Source organism: Colletes latitarsis, chromosome 11 (assembly GCF_051014445.1).
Source record: "Colletes latitarsis isolate SP2378_abdomen chromosome 11, iyColLati1, whole genome shotgun sequence".
Classification (NCBI taxonomy): Eukaryota; Metazoa; Arthropoda; class Insecta; order Hymenoptera; family Colletidae; genus Colletes; species Colletes latitarsis.
In genome coordinates, this window is record NC_135144.1 from 29,431,670 (window position 1) to 29,450,914 (window position 19,245).

The window sequence follows — 19,245 nt, forward strand, 5'->3', positions numbered from 1 at the left end:
TATTAATAATATTAATTATAGCGATAATAATATATAATATATAATATAATATAATAATAATCATGACGATTATGATAAAAAGGAAGAGACGATCGTTTTAAAGAACGAGAATAAGATGTCTAACGTGTTCTACGAACAGAAAAGAAACGCTTAAATAAGAAGCCGAGTACGACGGAGAGGAAGAATCCGTCCCACGCGAGAAATGCAGCTCAAATGTTTTCTTTAAAAAAAAAAAAAAAAGAAAAAAAAATTAAAAGAAACTTTCTCCTCGAGTCGGTGGGAGAGCCCGCCCCCTCTCCCCCACACGTTCTCCTGTCTTTTCGTTAGATAAATTAGCGTCTTCGGGTCCAACGCTCTTCGCATTTCCGGGTTCTCCTTCGGGTTTAAAAAAAATACGTCCTCGTGAGCACAATCATCTCTCTACACGTACCGTCTGTGTGTGTGTGTGTGGGTTTGTGCGTGTCCTCGTGAAAGAAATTTGCGACAAAAAGATAAACGATATATAAATATATACCAAAGAGTCGAAGGACCCAGGAGAGGCTCCCTTAGATCTTCAGGTTCTCGAAATCGCCGAGGGTGCTGCTGATCCTGTTGAAGACAGGCAGCCTGGACTCGGCGTTCGGCGACAACGGCGAGGGCGTCCTCGGCGCCAGCTCATCGGAGCCCAACGGGCTGCAGACGCTGTTCGTCCGGGGGCTGGGGCTCTGTCTCGTCGCCAGCAGACCGAAATCCTGACCGAAGCTGAACGCGGTGTTCGGTAGACTCGTGACGGACGGTTGCTGGCTGGTGCAGTCGTCGCTGAAGAAGCTCGCCATGGAGTTTGTGGGCGACTGACTGAGGCTGGACGACGGCGAGATGGAGTCCCCGGTGCTGCCGAGGGAGAACGTCGGGCTCAGATTCAACGGCTTCGGCCTGGTGGCGCCGATCACCGAACTGACCGTCGTCGAGCCAGTCTGATGATGATGGTGGTGGTGGTGGGAGTGGTGATGGTGATGCTGGCTGGTGGTCAAGCTCAAGGAATTCGTTCTGAGCAACGGCGGCGGGTTGTAGGTGTTCGTGCCGCTGCACAGACTCAACGAGTTGGTTCTCATCAGGCTCGGCGTGGCGGCGGCCGCGACTTGCGGCGACGCGGCGATCTGTTCGAGCAGCGCGACGCTGTTCACGGTTTGATTGACGTTGGAGCCGTTGCAGCCGGCGCTGTTGCCGCCGACGGCCGCCGCCGCTGCTGCCGCCGCGGCCGCCGCGCTCAACAACGGATTCAAACCCATGATGTTCGGCTGCGTGGAACCCAGCTGGGCGCTCACCTTCTGATTGTGAATCCGCGCCTCCTCGAAGTTGTGAATGAAATGGCAACGCGGACCGTACGGGCAGAAACCGATCGTGTGGAAGGTGCGGCACAGCTCGGTCTTGTATTTCGGGTGACGGGCAAGGTTGCGCAGTTCGCTGTAACCGTGCGCGAACTGACACTTGTCGCCGTATTTGCACGTGCCGCTCTCCTCGAACGGCCGACAGAGCTCGGTCTTGTACCGGGACGTCGGCTCGCTCGCGCTGCGGTCCAGCTTACGGTGCTGCTCGATCAGAGTGGTTACCAGGGACGTGTAGCTGCGCCGCAGAGGCGCGTGGCCGCCATTGTTGCCGGACGAGCCGTTACCGGACGCGTTCGACGACGTTGACGCCGCTTCCTTCGCCTTCGCGGAAGCCGCATTCTGCAACAAGAAACACCCATTCAGATATCGTTCCATAATAAAAGCTTATGCGCTTAAATTATGTTAGTTTTATTTTTTACTTTTAAATTATTATTAGTCTTATGTATTAATCCTTTGCACTCGTATTTCGCCATATAATCGCCATCCTACACAGTTTATTATTATACATATTTTTTGGCGGTTCTGCCTTAGACGTTGGGATATTGGAAGTCGGTCGAGGAGTGTATACAGGGTGTTCTGCCACCCCTGGGAAAAATTTTAACGGGAGATTCTAGAGGCCAAAATAATTTTCATATACATATGATAACATTCGAAATCCTCTCCTGGTTTCCCGTATGACAAATTTGAATTTCAGTATCTCGCATGTCCCCGCATATACAAGGTTTCTGACTGAATTTTTGCATCGTTTGCATCAGTTTCTATTGTTATTTATTAAAAACCAGTACTTGGGACGAAGTTTGCATTAACAGCAGGGAATCACGAAACAAACGCGATAGTTGGAAGAGTCGTGTGCTTGCGAAACGAACACCAGCGGCGTAAATAACAAACCAGAAACCAGACTCCGGTCGCTATCGGATGTTTAGCGAGACTTGGAATAACAGAAGGTTTTAGAAGGCGATATCACCGCGCCCGAAGATAAACTCGAGTCGAATGCACATTACGTAGTATATACTATGCGCAGTTGATTGCCGGGCGTGATTGTGGCGACTCTCGAAGGATGTTCGAACAATGGCGTCGCTTGGCCCGAAAACGCGAGTTCCTCGCGGACATTACGACATCAGAAGCCTTATGTAATCGGGTAATACGCAGATGGAAATCGTTGGTCAATAGCGATGATTTATATCTAATAGGCTCTGATCAAGAATACAGGAAGCGTGTAGAATTGCTTTATCCGCACGGAGTCTCGATCACGTGGTACGTGTAAAGGAGACATTCGCGTTATCCTCATTTCGCATTACCGTGAAAAATCCTTTACGTAACCTTCCGTTGCACGCGAGGCCAGAAACCAGCAAAATTTATCGACTGAAAATTCCAGGAAACCATCTTATCCTCGCAACTTCTTTTCTCGAATAATCGAACGAAAAATTGGAATTGTTTTTTTTAATCATTTAGAAAATAAAACGAAACAGAGATAATCATGAAAAAAAAATTGATTCGCGAGATGATCTGAAAATTAAAACAATGTTTACGGCAGAATCTTAAATGTTAATTCGAACTCCCACTAGCTCTGAAAGTATTTGAATACTAATCGTAATATGGTAATTCCGTTGGAGTACGTAGTCGAAGCCTTCGTGAATATTCATCGACGTTACACATTTACGTTGCTACAGATATTCATCGTGAAAAATGCAATAAAATTAGAGCTCATATCGAACGAGGAAAGTAAGGGGACAATTGACCCAATTTTTTTATATGAAATCAGACCTTAATAATTCTAGGATAGGCAATTTTAAATTACGAGATTAATATTACATTTTTAGTGAAAATGTTGAATAATATATTGCTGCTTGCAGTTTATATTCGTGCTGAACTCTACACTGATAACCTGTTTGATCACTATTTAGTATCAAGTCCACACGCTAAACTTGGTATTAAATGCAGAACTTGCCAATGAACTAATTATTCTGAGCGTGGTTTATACTAATTGGAAAATCTCTAACAACAATGATGGAGAAAAAAGAAATCATAAATAATTAATGGAATTTATACTCTGACGCATTATTCGTCGAATAAAAATTATAGAACTTCCAACATTTATCGTTGAAAAATTTGAAACTAATTTGTTTTGACAACGCGTTGCACCTAAAAAGTGTTTCTACGAATCGTTGGGGCCTATAATGAGTTATGACTCATTCAAGAAAGTCTCCGGGTTTCTTGCTCGTAAATGCTTCCGATCGATCGATGGACGCGTTCGTTAACGACCTTTTCTTGCCGATAATTGGCCCAACGATCGTCGAGAAATCGTCATGCTTAATCGTTTTTATAATGTGGTAGGGGCCTAAACCGGGGATGACCGGTGGAGAATTATCGTATCGTGCGTCCAGGTATACGAGAATAGACAAAAGGTTCGACGTTCCGACGGCGAATGGAAAGGCGAAAATTCGTGGAAGAAGAAACTACCTGGAACCGACCCAAACAAACGTCCTTTCGAAACAATCTAATCGTACGGACCGACCTTTCCAAATCACGAAACCCCATCTTCCGCCATCTTCGATTTTTTTTTTACTAACCAGCATTTGTCAGAACCTTCTAAACTCTACTTCCGAAACGTTGGTCACGGTTTTAAATTTGCAATTAACCAGCAAGCTTAAAACAGTATTTAACGATTTTCGAACGACGCATAAATTGCTCGTTAAACAACGATCAAAATACAAATGTTTCGTAACGAACGGATCGAAGTTTAAATCAGTCGTTAAAAAGATATAGTAAATAATTGTACGCATTTATTCGTTATCTATTATTAGAATACGATTTTAATCATTGATAATAGTAGTTCGATTACATTTCAGAAGAATTTGCACGAATTTCATTAGATTCGATGGTATCGTCGGAAACGAAATTTTTAATTTATACAGGGTGTTCAGTCACCCCCGGGAAATATTTTAATGGGAGATTCTAGAGGCCAAAATAAGACGAAAATCAAGAATACCAATTTCTTGATGGAGGCTTCGTTAAAAAGTTATTAACAATTAAATTCAAAAATTTCAAATCGTTCTAAAAAAATTATTTTCGATTGCGAGGGTCAGTTACAATCATTTTTGGTCATTACACATATCTCCGAAATCCTATCCACTTCCGAGAAATAAAATCGAGAAGGTGCCTAAATTTTTCGAAAAAAAAAAATTGTCAAATCATTCTGAAAAAATTATTTTCGGTTGCGGGTGTCAATTACAATCATTTTTGGTCATTACACATACCCTCGAAATCCTACCCATTTTCCAGAAAAAAATTCAAAAAGTGTGAAATTTTTCGACGGAAAAAAAAATTTTCAAATCATTCTAAAAAAATTATATGTAATTGCAGGGGTCAATTACAAGCATTTTTGGTCATTACACATACCTCCGAAATCTTGCGCATTTTCGAGAAAAAAATTCAGTACGGACGGAACTTAAAACGTTAATAACTTTTTAACGAAGCCTCAATCAACAAATTACTATTCTTGATTTTCGTGTTATTTTGGCCCCTAGAATCCCCCATTAAAATTTTTCCCACGGATGGCCGAACACCCTCTAATTTTTCAAAACTAAAACTGTTTAAATAAATAAACTCTGAATATACTTTGATTTACTGAGATTGAAAAATTTAATTATGCAGAGACGAGAAATTACGAACACTTCAACGGCAAATTAATCGTAGCATAAAATCTCGAGAAAAAAAAGAAACAAAAATGATTCATCTTGAACAATCGGTGAATCATAGTTAAAGTGTAGCAATCTGTTAACTCTCCTGTTCCAATAAATCAAAGTATCAGCACATCGGTAGCACACGTTTCGAAAGAGTTGTAAATTCAAAATCCTACGAGCAATCAAAGTCATGATTCATGAAATTGGCCGAGGAATCGAGCCGGAAGTGCTGTTACTGTTAGTCCTTCCATCGATCGTAAATCACATGGAAATAAAACTCCGCTACAACAAAGCTCGTACGTTCGAGAACCTACTTGCAGAACTATCGCGTATTATTCTATCTACAAAACGCTCGGGACCCATTACCTTAATTCTTATACGTTAAGCATACTTGTTTATCGATTTAACGAATACGTTTTACTTTCCATAAAACAAAACGTAAACTTTTACCACGCACCTCACCCGACCTTCCTTGCATAATCGTTAATAATCGACTGTAAATTTATTCAATGCAACCGTCCACTTTTCTCATACCGAAACTTTCACTCTATTGTCATTCCTCTCGACTGCTGTTAATTGTATAACATTATACACACGTGTCCTTGGACAGATATTCAAAAATTCTACCGAACGATGCGAATTTTAGGTTAGAAAAATCTTCGTTCGATTATTCTCACCATATTCACAGTAACTCTCATTCTAACCTAATTTTCCACTTCCTATTTAAAATAACATCCATTTAAGTAATTTCTATCGCATATTTTCCTATCTTCCAATTTTATTCTGCTCGGAATGGCAACTGCCTGGTCGAAGAATCTGGTTATGTTCCGTCAGTTTCGATATTTAAAAATGGACGGATCGACTCTCGATTGGTTGCGTTCGGTTCGACGGGAATCGCGTGTCGCGACGAGTCGAAACTCGAGCGCAGTTTCACGTGCGGCTGGAATTTTCCACGAGCCTCGTATGTTTACCGTCGGACGCGAGTGTCTCGTCACACGATACACGAACACGGTCGTTCTCGCAATTAGCCTGCAGAGCCTAGGTATTAATGCAAGGAGAGACAACACACGAGCGACGTCGCAAAGTGTTGGTTATCCAGCAGTCATCAACGCTGGATGGCTATTTATCGTGCTGGTACGAACGTGAACGCGCACACGTACACATCCTCGCTACTATATTCCTTATCAGGCGAGCTTGACAGCAAACGGAATCACGTGTAAACGGTCAGCGGGACGTTTTCTACGTTTCCTTTTCCCGTCACTCGCTTTATTGCGTATTCTTAACCTCCAAGGTGACGCGGGACGATGCAATCTACGTTCATCGTTGGGCAGAAATGCCCCCAAAATGATTAACAATTGCAAGGCAAAAGACTACGGGATCGCAACTAAAAATTATTAGCAAGATTCTTTCGCGCGAAGAGTTCTTATCCTCGATATAGGCTCCTCAAGAGCAAAACTCTCGAGTGGGCATCGTACGTTACAACAACCGTCGATAGAAACCGAGCGAATCCAAGGTGAAAAGCTTGGCAGGAGAGAAAGTTACGGGGGGGCGCTGATACACATGAAGTGCCGTAGCCAGCGATTCTAGACCCCTGTGTTAACGCAACGAGGGGGCATTTTTTATTAAAACTTTCCTATACGACGAGTAATTTCAATTATACGTATAGAATTCCTTCAACGTGTCTATACTAAAAGTATTTTTGTAATTAATATATTTCGTTGGAATTTTCAGGAGTAGTGGATAATATTAGAATTCTTTATCTTGTGTTATTGGAGGAATTTCTAGAAAAACACGTACTTGTAGTAATGTGTTAAAATCGTGAAACCCTTTCGAAGGGAAAACCTATAAATTTTGTTTTCTGATTGTCTAACGTGTAGATGAAATCCCAGTCTCTTCAACATCAACAGGAAAATTGTGAAACAATAATCGTTGAACTAAACACAAAAACTTGAAAATATGTTTTAATCCTTCCTTCCAAGGAGTTATGAAACTTTAAAAAATATATTATTATTTGTTTTCTGTTCGTTAGAAAAGTCGGGGGATCCCGAATTTGCAAACCAGCATGCTTCGCGCAGGCTGCACACCATTAGTTACGCCACTGCGCATGCGCGTGTAATTTCTGGCGCGAACGTAATGGCGAGTCGGTGAAATGACGGCTCGCGGGAAACGTGCTTATACACGGGAAAATTAATTCAGCGAAAGTCACGATCGGGAGAAGCTCTGGCGCGCTGGCAACAATTGGATAAGCGAATTTACATGATAAAACGAAACAGCAAATTAAAAATACGCTCGCGATCGATCTTTTGCTACCGTAAAATGTTTTATAAACCCCCTGTATCCGCCATCTTGTATTCCGTTCTGAAAGCACAGTATTTGTATCAAGAAAGAGTAAGTGGAATTGCAGGAGAAATGATCAGAGTAAAAAACTGTGAAGTAAGAATGGATTAGAAAATAGCGAGATACGGTTAACATATAATAGTTAAGCATGTTTCAGCCCATGTACGTATCTGACGACGATTGTGGTTAAGTGTAATATATTTTTGCGGAAACTAATACATACACCTTGATAGTTACTGCTATATATTATTATTTGCAGTCGTACTCGCGGTATTAAATCCTCTTTACGTAACATAATTGTGCGTACAGTGGACACGGTTTAGAAACAATAATTTTCAACGTTTACTTATTTATATAATTTTTAATATATAAACCCTCTACTTTGACAAATTTAAAAAAAAAATTTCATACTACCTCTTCGACTATATTTTTGGACATGGAATTTGTAGGTTATGCTACTTATTGCGGGATGCACTGTTACGATATCGAACGTAATCGAAGTTCGAAGAAACGACGAAAACGAGAAAAAGATGAAACAATTTCAAGCGCTCTCCCGACGTTCCGAGAAACCTCGACATTTCTCGAACCTTCTCTCCGTCGAGATTATACTTCGTCTTTCTCGAACTCTCGAATAGGAACTCCTCGGCGTATCGAGAGAGTAAAAAACAATCTCTTGCGTCACGCTGACCGCAGAGAACACACGGAGCGTGTGCGTAAAGGAGCCACGCATCGGTTACAGCGAAAGACGAGTCGCGACAACCAGCGAGGAAAATAAATTTTTAACGAAACATCTCCTTGGAACCAAACGTGGAACTATTCGAATACGACGGACATTTATACGGGATGTTCGGCCACCCGTGGGAAACATTTCAATGAGAGATTCTAGAGGCTAAAAAATTATTAATAAAATTTGTCCATCTACTCGAATTTTTTTCTCGAAACTGCGTAGGATTTCGAGGGTATGCCTATTCACCAAAAATGATTGTAATTGACCTCTGCAATCGAAAATAATTTTTCCAAAACGATTTGAAATTTTTGAATTTCGCCGAAAATTTGTCCACCTTCTTGAATTTTTTTCTCGAAACTGCGTAGGATTTCGAGGGTATGTCTATTCACCAAAAATGGTTGTAATTGATCCCTGCAACCGAAAATAATTTTTCCAAAACGATTTGAAATTTTTGAACTTCGCCGAAAATTTGTCCATCTACTCGAATTTTTTTCTTGAAACTGAGTAGGATTTCGAGGGTATGTCTATTCACCAAAAATGATTGTAATTGACCGCTGTAACCGAAAATAATTTTTCCAGAACGATTTGAAATTTTTCAATTCCGCCGAAAATTTGTCCATCTACTCGAATTTTTTTCTCGGAACTGCGTAGGATTTCGAGGGTATGTCTATTCACCAAAAATGATTGTAATTGCCCCCTGCAAGCAAAAATAATTTTTCCAGAACGATTTGAAATTTTTCAATTTCGCTGAAAATTTGTCCATCTACTCGAATTTTTTTCTCAAAACTGCGTAGGATTTCGAGGGTATGTCTATTCACCAAAAATGGTTGCAATTGACCCCTGCAACCGAAAATAATTTTTCCAGAACGATTTGAAATTTTTCAATTTCGCCGAAAATTTGTCCATCTATTCCAATTTTTTTCTGGAAACTGCGTAGGATTTCGAGGGTATGTCTATTCACCAAAAATGATTGTAATTGCCCCCTGTAACCGAAAATAATTTTTCCAGAACGATTTGAAATTTTTCAATTTCGCTGAAAATTTGTCCATCTACTTGAATTTTTTTCTCGGAACTGCGTAGGATTTCGAGGGTATGTCTATTCACCAAAAATGATTGTAATTGCCCCCTGCAACCGAAAATAATTTTTCCAGAACGATTTGAAATTTTTCAATTTCGCCGAAAATTTGTCCATCTACTCGAATTTTTTTCTCGAAAGTGTATAGGATTTCGAGGGTATGTCTATTCACCAAAAATGATTGTAATTGACCCCTGTAACCGAAAATAATTTTTCCAAAACGATTTGAAATTTTTCAATTTCGCTGAAAATTTGTCCATCTACTCGAATTTTTTTCTCGAAACTGCGTAGGATTTCGAGGGTATGTCTATTCACCAAAAATGGTTGTAATTGATCCCTGCAACCGAAAATAATTTTTCCAGAACGATTTGAAATTTTTGAATTTCGCCGAAAAATTTGTTGGAAAAAAATTTTCTGACCGTTATGGAGCTTTGAACGTTATAAGTTCGTGAATGAAGTTTAAAAATGATTACTGAATTCAATTAATGGTCTATATCGCAGCATTCAAATATTCGATGAGTGCACATAATATTCAAACATTTAAATAGTATTGGAAAAAATGTTCCAATTTTGAAATGTTTAAATACAGCTTGAATAGTATAATATTTCACTCGAGTTAGCATGTAAATTGAACAAGTCTAATATTCGAACAACGTTGGATAGAAACATTGTTCGACCACAGTTAAATATTGCAACAATCTACTAATAATATTCAAACGGTGCTCGACTCTAGTTGAGGAATATTTGAATCGCTAAACTGTTTGTTCGAATACGGAAAAGCTCTGGAGGTCGACGCCTCCCGCTGGAAGCGACGGTGTTTCGTCTCACCATCGATGATTCACCTAACCTCACCGGGGCCCACGGGGAACAAGGGTAAGAAACTGTTTTCTCGAAACACGCCGTCGTTGCACGAGATGGTCGGTAGTTTGCATTTATCATTACACGAACAACCGATTCCAGGGACTAGCTCGTGGAGGTTTCCAGGAAACTGTCTGAAAATAAGCGGCTTCTCCGAGTTTCGTTCGATTCAGCAGCGAAGACGGTAGAATGCACGATAGTTGGCCGCGAGCGTTCTCTCGTAGTTTGATGTATTCATCCGGTTGACACGTTTTCCAGTAGCTGCACGCTTCGCGTTAAATGAGCTCGGTAATTCGAAGGCAATCCTCGAAATAATTGCATTCTCATTCTAGTATTTACGCGATTGCAGGAGAAAAGTATTACGATAATTTGCCAGCGTTTAAAAATTTTTCTATTCGAAAATTGCCCGCGATATAAATGTTTTTAACCGTTTCCAAAAAATTGGATGTCGAGAGACCCCGATACTCGCGCGCGATAACTTAAAACACGCGAGGCTCGCTCTGCTTTTATCTCGACGAAACTCTGTTTTCCATTCCGAGCACGTGGAAAAATTTTACCAGACGCAGTTAGATAAGGTAATACGACTGATAAACGGGTACAATGACGTTGCGATTATTAGTCTTTTGATACGATTCTTCGGAATCTGCTACCAGGAATACGGTTCTCCGTACAGTTAAAACGTGACGAATGTAAAAAGAAACGAACACGTCAGGGATCATTCTCGACGCGTCACTTTAATACTATTTCAATAAGATAATTATATAAACAAAACAATGTATGTAGAAATATATTGAACATTTAATTTGTACTTCGTTAGAGAAGAGGAAATATTTATCTCAATTTTATTTGATATTGTTTCTAACAACGGATATTAGAATTTTTTTTAATAATATTTCAATAAGATAATTATATAAGCAAAATAATATATCTAGAAATATATTGAACATTTAATTTGTGCTTCGTTAGAGAAGAGGAAATACTTATCTCACAATTTTATTTAATATTGTTTCTAATCACGGATATTAGAATTTTTTTAATAATATTTCAATAAGATAATTATATAAGCAAAACAATGTATGTAGAAATATATTGAATATTTAATTTGTGCTTCGTCAGAGAAGATGGAGGAAATATTTATCTCACAATTTTATTTGATATTATTTCTAATCACGGATATTAGAATTTTTTTAATAATATTTCAATAAGATAATTATATAAGCAAAACAATGTATGTAGAAATATATTGAACATTTAATTTGTGCTTCGTTAGAGAAGATGGAGGAAATATTTATCTCACAATTTTATTTGATATTGTTTCTAATCACGGATATTAGAATTTTTTTATTATTTCATAATAATTTCGTAGTAAGAACATGGTCCAATTTTTGTTTATCCACGTTAACGAAACTGATATGTAAACAGAATGTGATATCAAAAATGTTTATGAAAATATTCAATATTTAACATCGCCGTTTAAAATAATAGGTCAAAAACATTGCGTAATTCGCGATATCGCGCATAAATATGTACATACATTATAATTGATAAGTTGCGTAGAATAGTTAGCCTGTTACTTAAACATTCCGCCTCTCCCCCCGTCGCATCAGAAAATTGCGTCAGAAAAGAACGCGATACATTCTGTGTATTCCAATCCATAAAATACATATTGGAATTTGATGAAACAGCGCTGAAATATTTATCGTTCGATTTTAAATATTCTCGATTATTATCTCGTAACGAAGTCGTGAAAGGATTTCGACATCGCTCTAACACGCTAATCACAGAGCTCGAACAAACACACTTTGTTAGCCTCAACGAGCACTTTGTTTAAACAAAAATTTGTTTCGATAAGATGTACTGTGTATAACGAAGATACGATTGTATTATCGTTGATAAGGAACAACTGAACTTACGAAAAACATTAAAAACTGAATACATAAAAAATGAGTTATTGCTACCAGACATAAGGAAACTGGAATTTTTCCGTTTGTATTGGATTTTTATAGACTATCCTGTCTGAAGTTTTAATTATTAACATTTCACGGGATAGTGTTATAAACGTATAGAAGAATAAAAAAGACTCATCATTTAAAAATATATTTTGGATTTTTTGTAATTTATAGTTTATTATTTCCTCAATTCTGTAATTGTAAAAAAATATAATAATAATGAAGAAACTATATAAGAATAATGATAATTCACAGCTCAAAACAATTAATAAAAAAAATCATGATAAATTCATAAAATAAAAAATAATTAAATTTGTCATTGTTAACTTCAAATAAATCAAATTATATATACAGGGTGGTCGGTCATCCATGGGAAAAATTTTAATGGGAGATTCTAGAGATCAAAATAAGACGAAAATCAAGAATAAAAATTTGTTGATAGAGGCTTCGTTAAAAAGTTATTAACAATTAAATTCAACAATTTCAAATCGTTCTGAAAAAATTATTTTCAGCAGCGGGGGTCAATTACAATCATTTTTGGTCATTACACATACCTCCGAAATCTTATCCACTTTCGAGAAAAAAATTCGAGAAGGTGTTGAAGTTTTTCGACGAAAAAAAAATTTGTCAAATCGTTTTGGAAAAATTATTTTCGGTTGCGGGGGTCAATTACAATCATTTTTGGTCATTACACGTACCCTCGAAATCCTACGCACTATCGAGAAAAAAATTCCTTACCGAAAATCTAATTTGGCGCCTAAATTTTTCGACGAAAAAAAAAAATTTCAAAACGTTCTGGAAAAAATATTTTTAGTTGCAGGGGTAAATTACAATAATTTTTGGTCACTAGACATACTCCCGGAATTCTACCCACTTTCGAGAAAAAAATTCGAGAATGTGTGAAATTTTTCGACGGAAAAAAAAAATTCCAAATCGTTTTGGAAAAAATATTTTTAGTTGCAGGGGTCAATTACAATAATTTTTGGTCATTACGCATACCCTCGAAATCTTGCGCATTTTCTAGAAAAAAATTCATTATGGGCGGAACTTTAAACGTTAATAATTTTTTAACAAAGCCTCGATCAACAAATTGGTATTCTTGATTTTCGTCTTATTTTGGCCTCTAGAATCCCCCATTAAAATTTTTCCCAGGAGTGGCCGAACACCCTGTATAATAAATTATTTAGAAACTTATCAAAAATTTGTTCCATTAATTTTTTTAGTGCCTCAGAAGCCTACGGACAATAAGATGGTCGTGACGCGTGACGATATTTATTTACGAACAAGTAATTTTGTTAATTTAATTACAATTGTTTGCAACGTTCTTCCATCGAGGTTTCATGGCTTCGACGTTCTATTGAGCGCGTTCAACGCAGTCAGGATTGATCGTAGATCCCGAAGGTCAAAGGTGAAAGTGAACTGCGAGAGGGTTGACTACGAAGTCAAGAACGAAGAAGCGGCTCGACGCCAGTTGAATGGAAACTGGCGCTTCACGCACTGATTCTTACGTAACCGAGGCATTGCCGGGACACGGACTAACTATCCTAATTACCCGGTTGTCCATGGTGGAAGCAATTCAACGGTAGTCGCAGGCTTCTGTCGACTGTCAGCTGTCTTCTTGCTCAACGCGATTCCGCCAATCCAAACGAGCAAAAATTCGAATCCCCTTTGTCGACGTTCGACAACGCTCGCTGTACAAAGCAACCTTTTCAACGAGCTCTTAAAATAATATTTCTCTCATCGTCAAACGTGTCTTTTTATTTCATTTACCTAACGTCTTTAGACACGATACAGGAAACATAGAATTCACAGCAGGCGAAGTGGAACCGAAATGCTTTTATATAAATAATATTTATTCTTTACGTAAAGTTTAATTCCGTAATTTAAAATGTAATTATATTTCTATGAAATTTCAACGCTAGAAACGGGTCGACAAATATAATTGCAAGTATCAAAATTATTTGGAAGATATTTTTTTCTAAGATTTTGAAGATTTCGAATTCTTTGTCGAAGAGTTACAACGCAATATCGTTTCAAAAAATTTTCCAAAGGCAACGAAGTACATACGTCCACGTGGACAACGACAAGAGACTGTTATTTGAATTAATCATGTCAATTTGTGTAAATTATTCCAGCATCGAGATCCCTACTTCCGTATTTTCATTCCTGCTCGCAGGTGATTTCTGGTCTATTAAAATTCAAAGATTATCGCTTGGCATCTTTTCGCTGAACAGCAAATTAAAAGTAGAGAAATAATTGGCTGTTCGTAGAAGTTATTTAATTATTTCTTCGACGAGCTCTGTTTTCGTTTCAGATTTTGCGAGTTTTTTTTTTTTGCGAGGAAATATTCTGTGTTATTTATTTAGAGCAGATGTAAATTATTATTCCAGACTCGCGAAGAATATTAAATGAAATCGGTAAGTTAAAAATAATCGTGGTGGGAAGTGGCTGGCATCGATTCTTTCTTCTCGCGAGATACAAATCGTAAGATTCAAGTTAAGCCCCGCTGACGAGAATAAATGGCACGTGATCTCTTGTTAACCTCATTGCTTGAATTTGCAGTACACCACTTTTCGTAACGATAAACTGCTCGGAATTGACCTGTGCAACGGACTTACTACGTAATGTCCGATGTTTTACAATTGCTCCTACAGACATGCCGTGATATCGTGATATCGTGACATCGCGAATGTCGCACGATGGCGATAAAACGGCGAGGTAGCATTGCGAGCACGACGGCACGAAATACATCGCGATAAACCTCGCCGGTGACGTTTCGTTGAATGATTTTTACGCGCGATCGATCGTTGAAAACAAGAGTCGGGACAAAGAAACGAACAACGAGGACGGTAAACTGAAATTAATATTTTTACCGTTTAAATTCTCTGTTACGATTCGTCGCTTATCGGCAAAGAAAATAGCAATTCTCTAATTTATCCGTGTTGGGGAACACGGACACAACGATTCTGTTCAATTGTCCGTAAAGATGTAATACGTTGGTTGCTAAGGGCTTCGTTGGATTCGCGAGCGACGCGCGCAGCTTCGTCTCGTAGACTTCAAGATGGCGCGAGCGTCGTCTTGAATCCCGAGCGACGTATTCCAATATGACGGCTGCCTATAGAAGGAAGCGCGACGAAAGCAAACTGCAACGAAAGTAAAATGACAGTGAATCGACTGCCCACTTTGGACATCGTTGCACGAACGAAAGGCCTCGTTTTCTGCGAATGAACAGCTGGGAGCCGCTATTCCGCGACGATTCTTCTCTCCTCCCTTTCCCCCGACGGATGATCAAGAATGCGGGATATTCAACCAGTTGCGTGGGTTCTGGCGGTGGAGAGATCGTGAGATCGAAGGATCGGGATTGATTGCGGGAACCGCGTGTGGCTGAGCCCCGGCGTACGTTGAACAATGTTTTCAAGGCACGACTACGCGGGACTGACAAAAGAAGCCAGCAGCCATAAGGAGAACCCAACGAACGTTTCGCTTTCCGGCGCAGAAGAGCGTGTCGCCCCTTTCGAGACTCGGCGCGCTGGTTTTTCCCTTCGGCGACGTGACCGCCGTGCGTGTGTGCACGGGATACGACTGATTGTAAAACGCGATGACTAAGAACAACGTATGATTCAGTCTTGATAGCGGGCAGGAAAGATGGCGGACGGGGGACCGTGTAAAAACCGGATTCGAACTTTCAGAATCGATTCGCTGCACTTGTTTCTCTTTCTTTGCTTCCTGAAGCCGGTGCCCCAATGGCACTTTTTGCGTCCCGCTCTTGTCTCCCAACCTCTCTTCGATCGTCGATTCAAGGATTCGCGTCGACCGGAGTGTCGCGACGAGCAACTTTCGAGGGACTCGGCCAACTACGGATTAACAAGTAGGAAATCGTAACAAAGTTAGATTTTTACGCGATTTAGAAACAATTTTCTAGATTGGTCCTATCCCCCAATTCTTTTTTTTTTATGTATTTCTTATCGTCGAAAATTAAATTATAATTTTTATTATCGACTCGAAATGTATCTCATTCGAAAAGTCGCAAGTTTTATAATGCTCGTAGAATTTCAAGATGGCGTCCCCAGTGTCGTATCCCCCCCCCCCCCCCAATTCTTTTTTTTTATGTATTTCTTATCGTCGAAAATTAAATTATAATTTTTATTATCGACTCGAAATGTATCCCATTCGAAAAGTCGCAAGTTTTACAACGCTCGTAGAATTTCAAGATGGCGTCCCCAGTGTCGTATCCCCCCCCCCAATTCTTTTTTTTTTATGTATTTCTTATCGTCGAAAATTAAATTATAATTTTTATTATCGACTCGAAATGTATCCCATTTGAAAAGTCGCAAGTTTTATAACGCTCGTAGAATTTCAAAATGGCGTCCCCAGTGTCGTATCCCCCCCCCAATTCTTTTTTTTTTATGTATTTCTTATCGTCGAAAATTAAATTATAATTTTTATTATCGACTCGAAATGTATCCCATTCGAAAAGTCGCAAGTTTTATAATGCTCGTAGAATTTCAAGATGGCGTCCCCAGTGTCGTATCCCCCCCCCCCCAATTCTTTTTTTTTATGTATTTCTTATCGTCGAAAATTAAATTATAATTTTTATTATCGACTCGAAATGTATCCCATTCGAAAAGTCGCAAGTTTTACAACGCTCGTAGAATTTCAAGATGGCGTCCCCAGTGTCGTATCCCCCCCCCCAATTCTTTTTTTTTTATGTATTTCTTATCGTCGAAAATTAAATTATAATTTTTATTATCGACTCGAAATGTATCCCATTTGAAAAGTCGCAAGTTTTATAACGCTCGTAGAATTTCAAAATGGCGTCCCCAGTGTCGTATCCCCCCCCCAATTCTTTTTTTTTTATGTATTTCTTATCGTCGAAAATTAAATTATAATTTTTATTATCGACTCGAAATGTATCCCATTCGAAAAGTCGCAAGTTTTATAATGCTCGTAGAATTTCAAGATGGCGTCCCCAGTGTCGTATCCCCCCCCCCCCAATTCTTTTTTTTTATGTATTTCTTATCGTCGAAAATTAAATTATAATTTTTATTATCGACTCGAAATGTATCCCATTCGAAAAGTCGCAAGTTTTACAACGCTCGTAGAATTTCAAGATGGCGTCCCCAGTGTCGTATCCCCCCCCCCAATTCTTTTTTTTTTTATGTATTCCTTATCATCGAAGATTAAATTAATTCTTCAATTAATTTTTATTATCGATTCGAAATGTATCCCATTTGAAAAATCGCAAGTTTTATAACGCTCGTAGAATTTCAAGATGGCGTCCAGTGTCGGTTTGCTTGTAACTTAGAAAGCTGCTTATGGAAATGCGATATTGACCAGGAAGAAAATCTAGAGAAAATAATGGAAGCTGTATCGGGTGGAAAGAGGTGCTTTGGAGAGTGCTAATTAATTTCCCGTGAGAAGAGCTAAATGAGAAGAGGCAGTATCGATTTCAGAGCCGGTGATGGATTGCTAATAAATTTCGAAACACGCTGTGGGAATGGGTTTATTAAATATCGAAGCTTTAGTTGTGAAAGCAACCGAGAGAGCCTCTATTATTGAAGCCATTCGGTTATCGGAGTCCTGTCATCCGACGCCGCTCGACTGTACCGGCAGTTATGGCGAGAATGAAAGAACCAACGCCGGAGTTCCATCGTTCGGAAGTGAAGAATCATCAATCATCGATGATTGAATAAGTACGAACCACTGACATTTGCCTATCCATAACTGACTTCGGATTTTAAATAATAGATTTATTCCCAGCCTCGATCCACGCGTCAGGAATTGACTGGAACATATTGTACATCGATACACAATGGCCGTTACTCTCGCGATACTTCGTATAATTTTCTTACTTATTCTTTTTTTAATTCCTTTTACACTGATTTTGAAGAATTTAAGAGGAGTGAAAGTCCAAAAATAATTATCGTCATCGGTGAATAATAGATCCGCAAAATCATCGCGAAGAAACTGGTTGCGTGGTTTTCACATTATTTTAAATTCAAAATTAAGTCGGAAACGTTCAAAAATACCAGCATAGTAATCAGCATAAAATTCCCCAAATCGAAAGAGATGTAAATAAAATTTAGTCATCGTTCCCCACGCGACACCAGTTAATATTCTTTCCTTATTTTTCTAATAAAATTTAACGAACGAATACTAAAAATTGAAAAGTCACTAAACCGCAGAATATACCCAATATTAATTAGAACTTGTTCGATCTTCTTGAGAACGTTGGACAAAATTATAAGCTTGTCCGTTTATAAAACAGAGAATCATCTCACGAGAATCGACAGGCTGGCAAGCACTTGGCAGATACATATAGTATTTTTTTCATCAAAAAATATTGAAAACTGCGAGAGTTATAACTTCTTGTTTAAAAAGACGCATTTAAACTGGTTTACATGATATTTCAAGATCTAGCAAACCGATTTACTTCAAATATGGAGAGAATATTCAGCAGACACGCCTTTATAGCTGGAACTAGAGATTTAAAAAAATATCGAGTTTTACTATTTTTTTTGATAAAGACGAAAGAACGATTAACAAATAGAAATTCGAAATTTGAAGCGTCGCCATTCCTTTATTCATCAGGATTTTGACTTCTCCCTAGTTCCTGCTATAACTACAACCTTCCTTACGAAGATACTTTAACCCCCTCTGTCTCAAATTATCTGGAATCCCGGAAGCCGTTGGAGCACCTTTTCCAAACGAGCCATTAAATAAGAAGTTACAATTCCCACGATTTTTAATATTTTTCCACGAAAAAAATATTGTACATGCTTAGAAGATGAATAAATATGTCTACAAAGTCTCGGTACAAAACAGCCTATCTATCATTAGAAAAAAAAATCACAAAGAGGGTCGTGAAATTGACAGTCGAGACAGCGATACCTACTTAAATGAACGGCGCGGTATTAGCAATCGTATTAAGCCTAATGGGAATAGACGACTGATTTTCCCGCCACAGATTCCGATACTTGTTATTCACGTTCCGCAGTGGAATTTTCTCGCGGCACGGAGCAAGGTTCGTTTTAAAATTGACACGGTATGCAATCATACGTCAGGGTGGTATCTAGGAGCGGTGATAAATAACAAGTAAATACGGCACGAATTAACATAACGCGCGTTGTAATCGCAGACTATTTACTGCGTTACAAGGTAAATTGGTGGTGGTGGGGGAGGAAAGAATTGTGGCAGAAAAAGAAAAAATTTATATTCGAAAAAATTCCAAGATAATACGTATTTCGGT

General features: G+C 38.8%; 1 protein-coding gene across 1 annotated transcript in view; it reads right to left on the reverse strand.

Annotated features, from left to right (window-relative positions):
- Window positions 1–228: 228 nt before the first annotated feature.
- Tis11 (Tis11 zinc finger protein) overlaps window positions 229–19,245 on the reverse strand; it is a 41,098-nt gene continuing 22,081 nt past the window's right edge. The window contains exon 2 of the mRNA XM_076777135.1: window positions 229–1,706. Coding sequence (XP_076633250.1) covers window positions 546–1,706 — 1,161 coding nt within the window. The 3' untranslated portion in view covers window positions 229–545. The remainder of the gene's footprint in view (window positions 1,707–19,245) is intronic.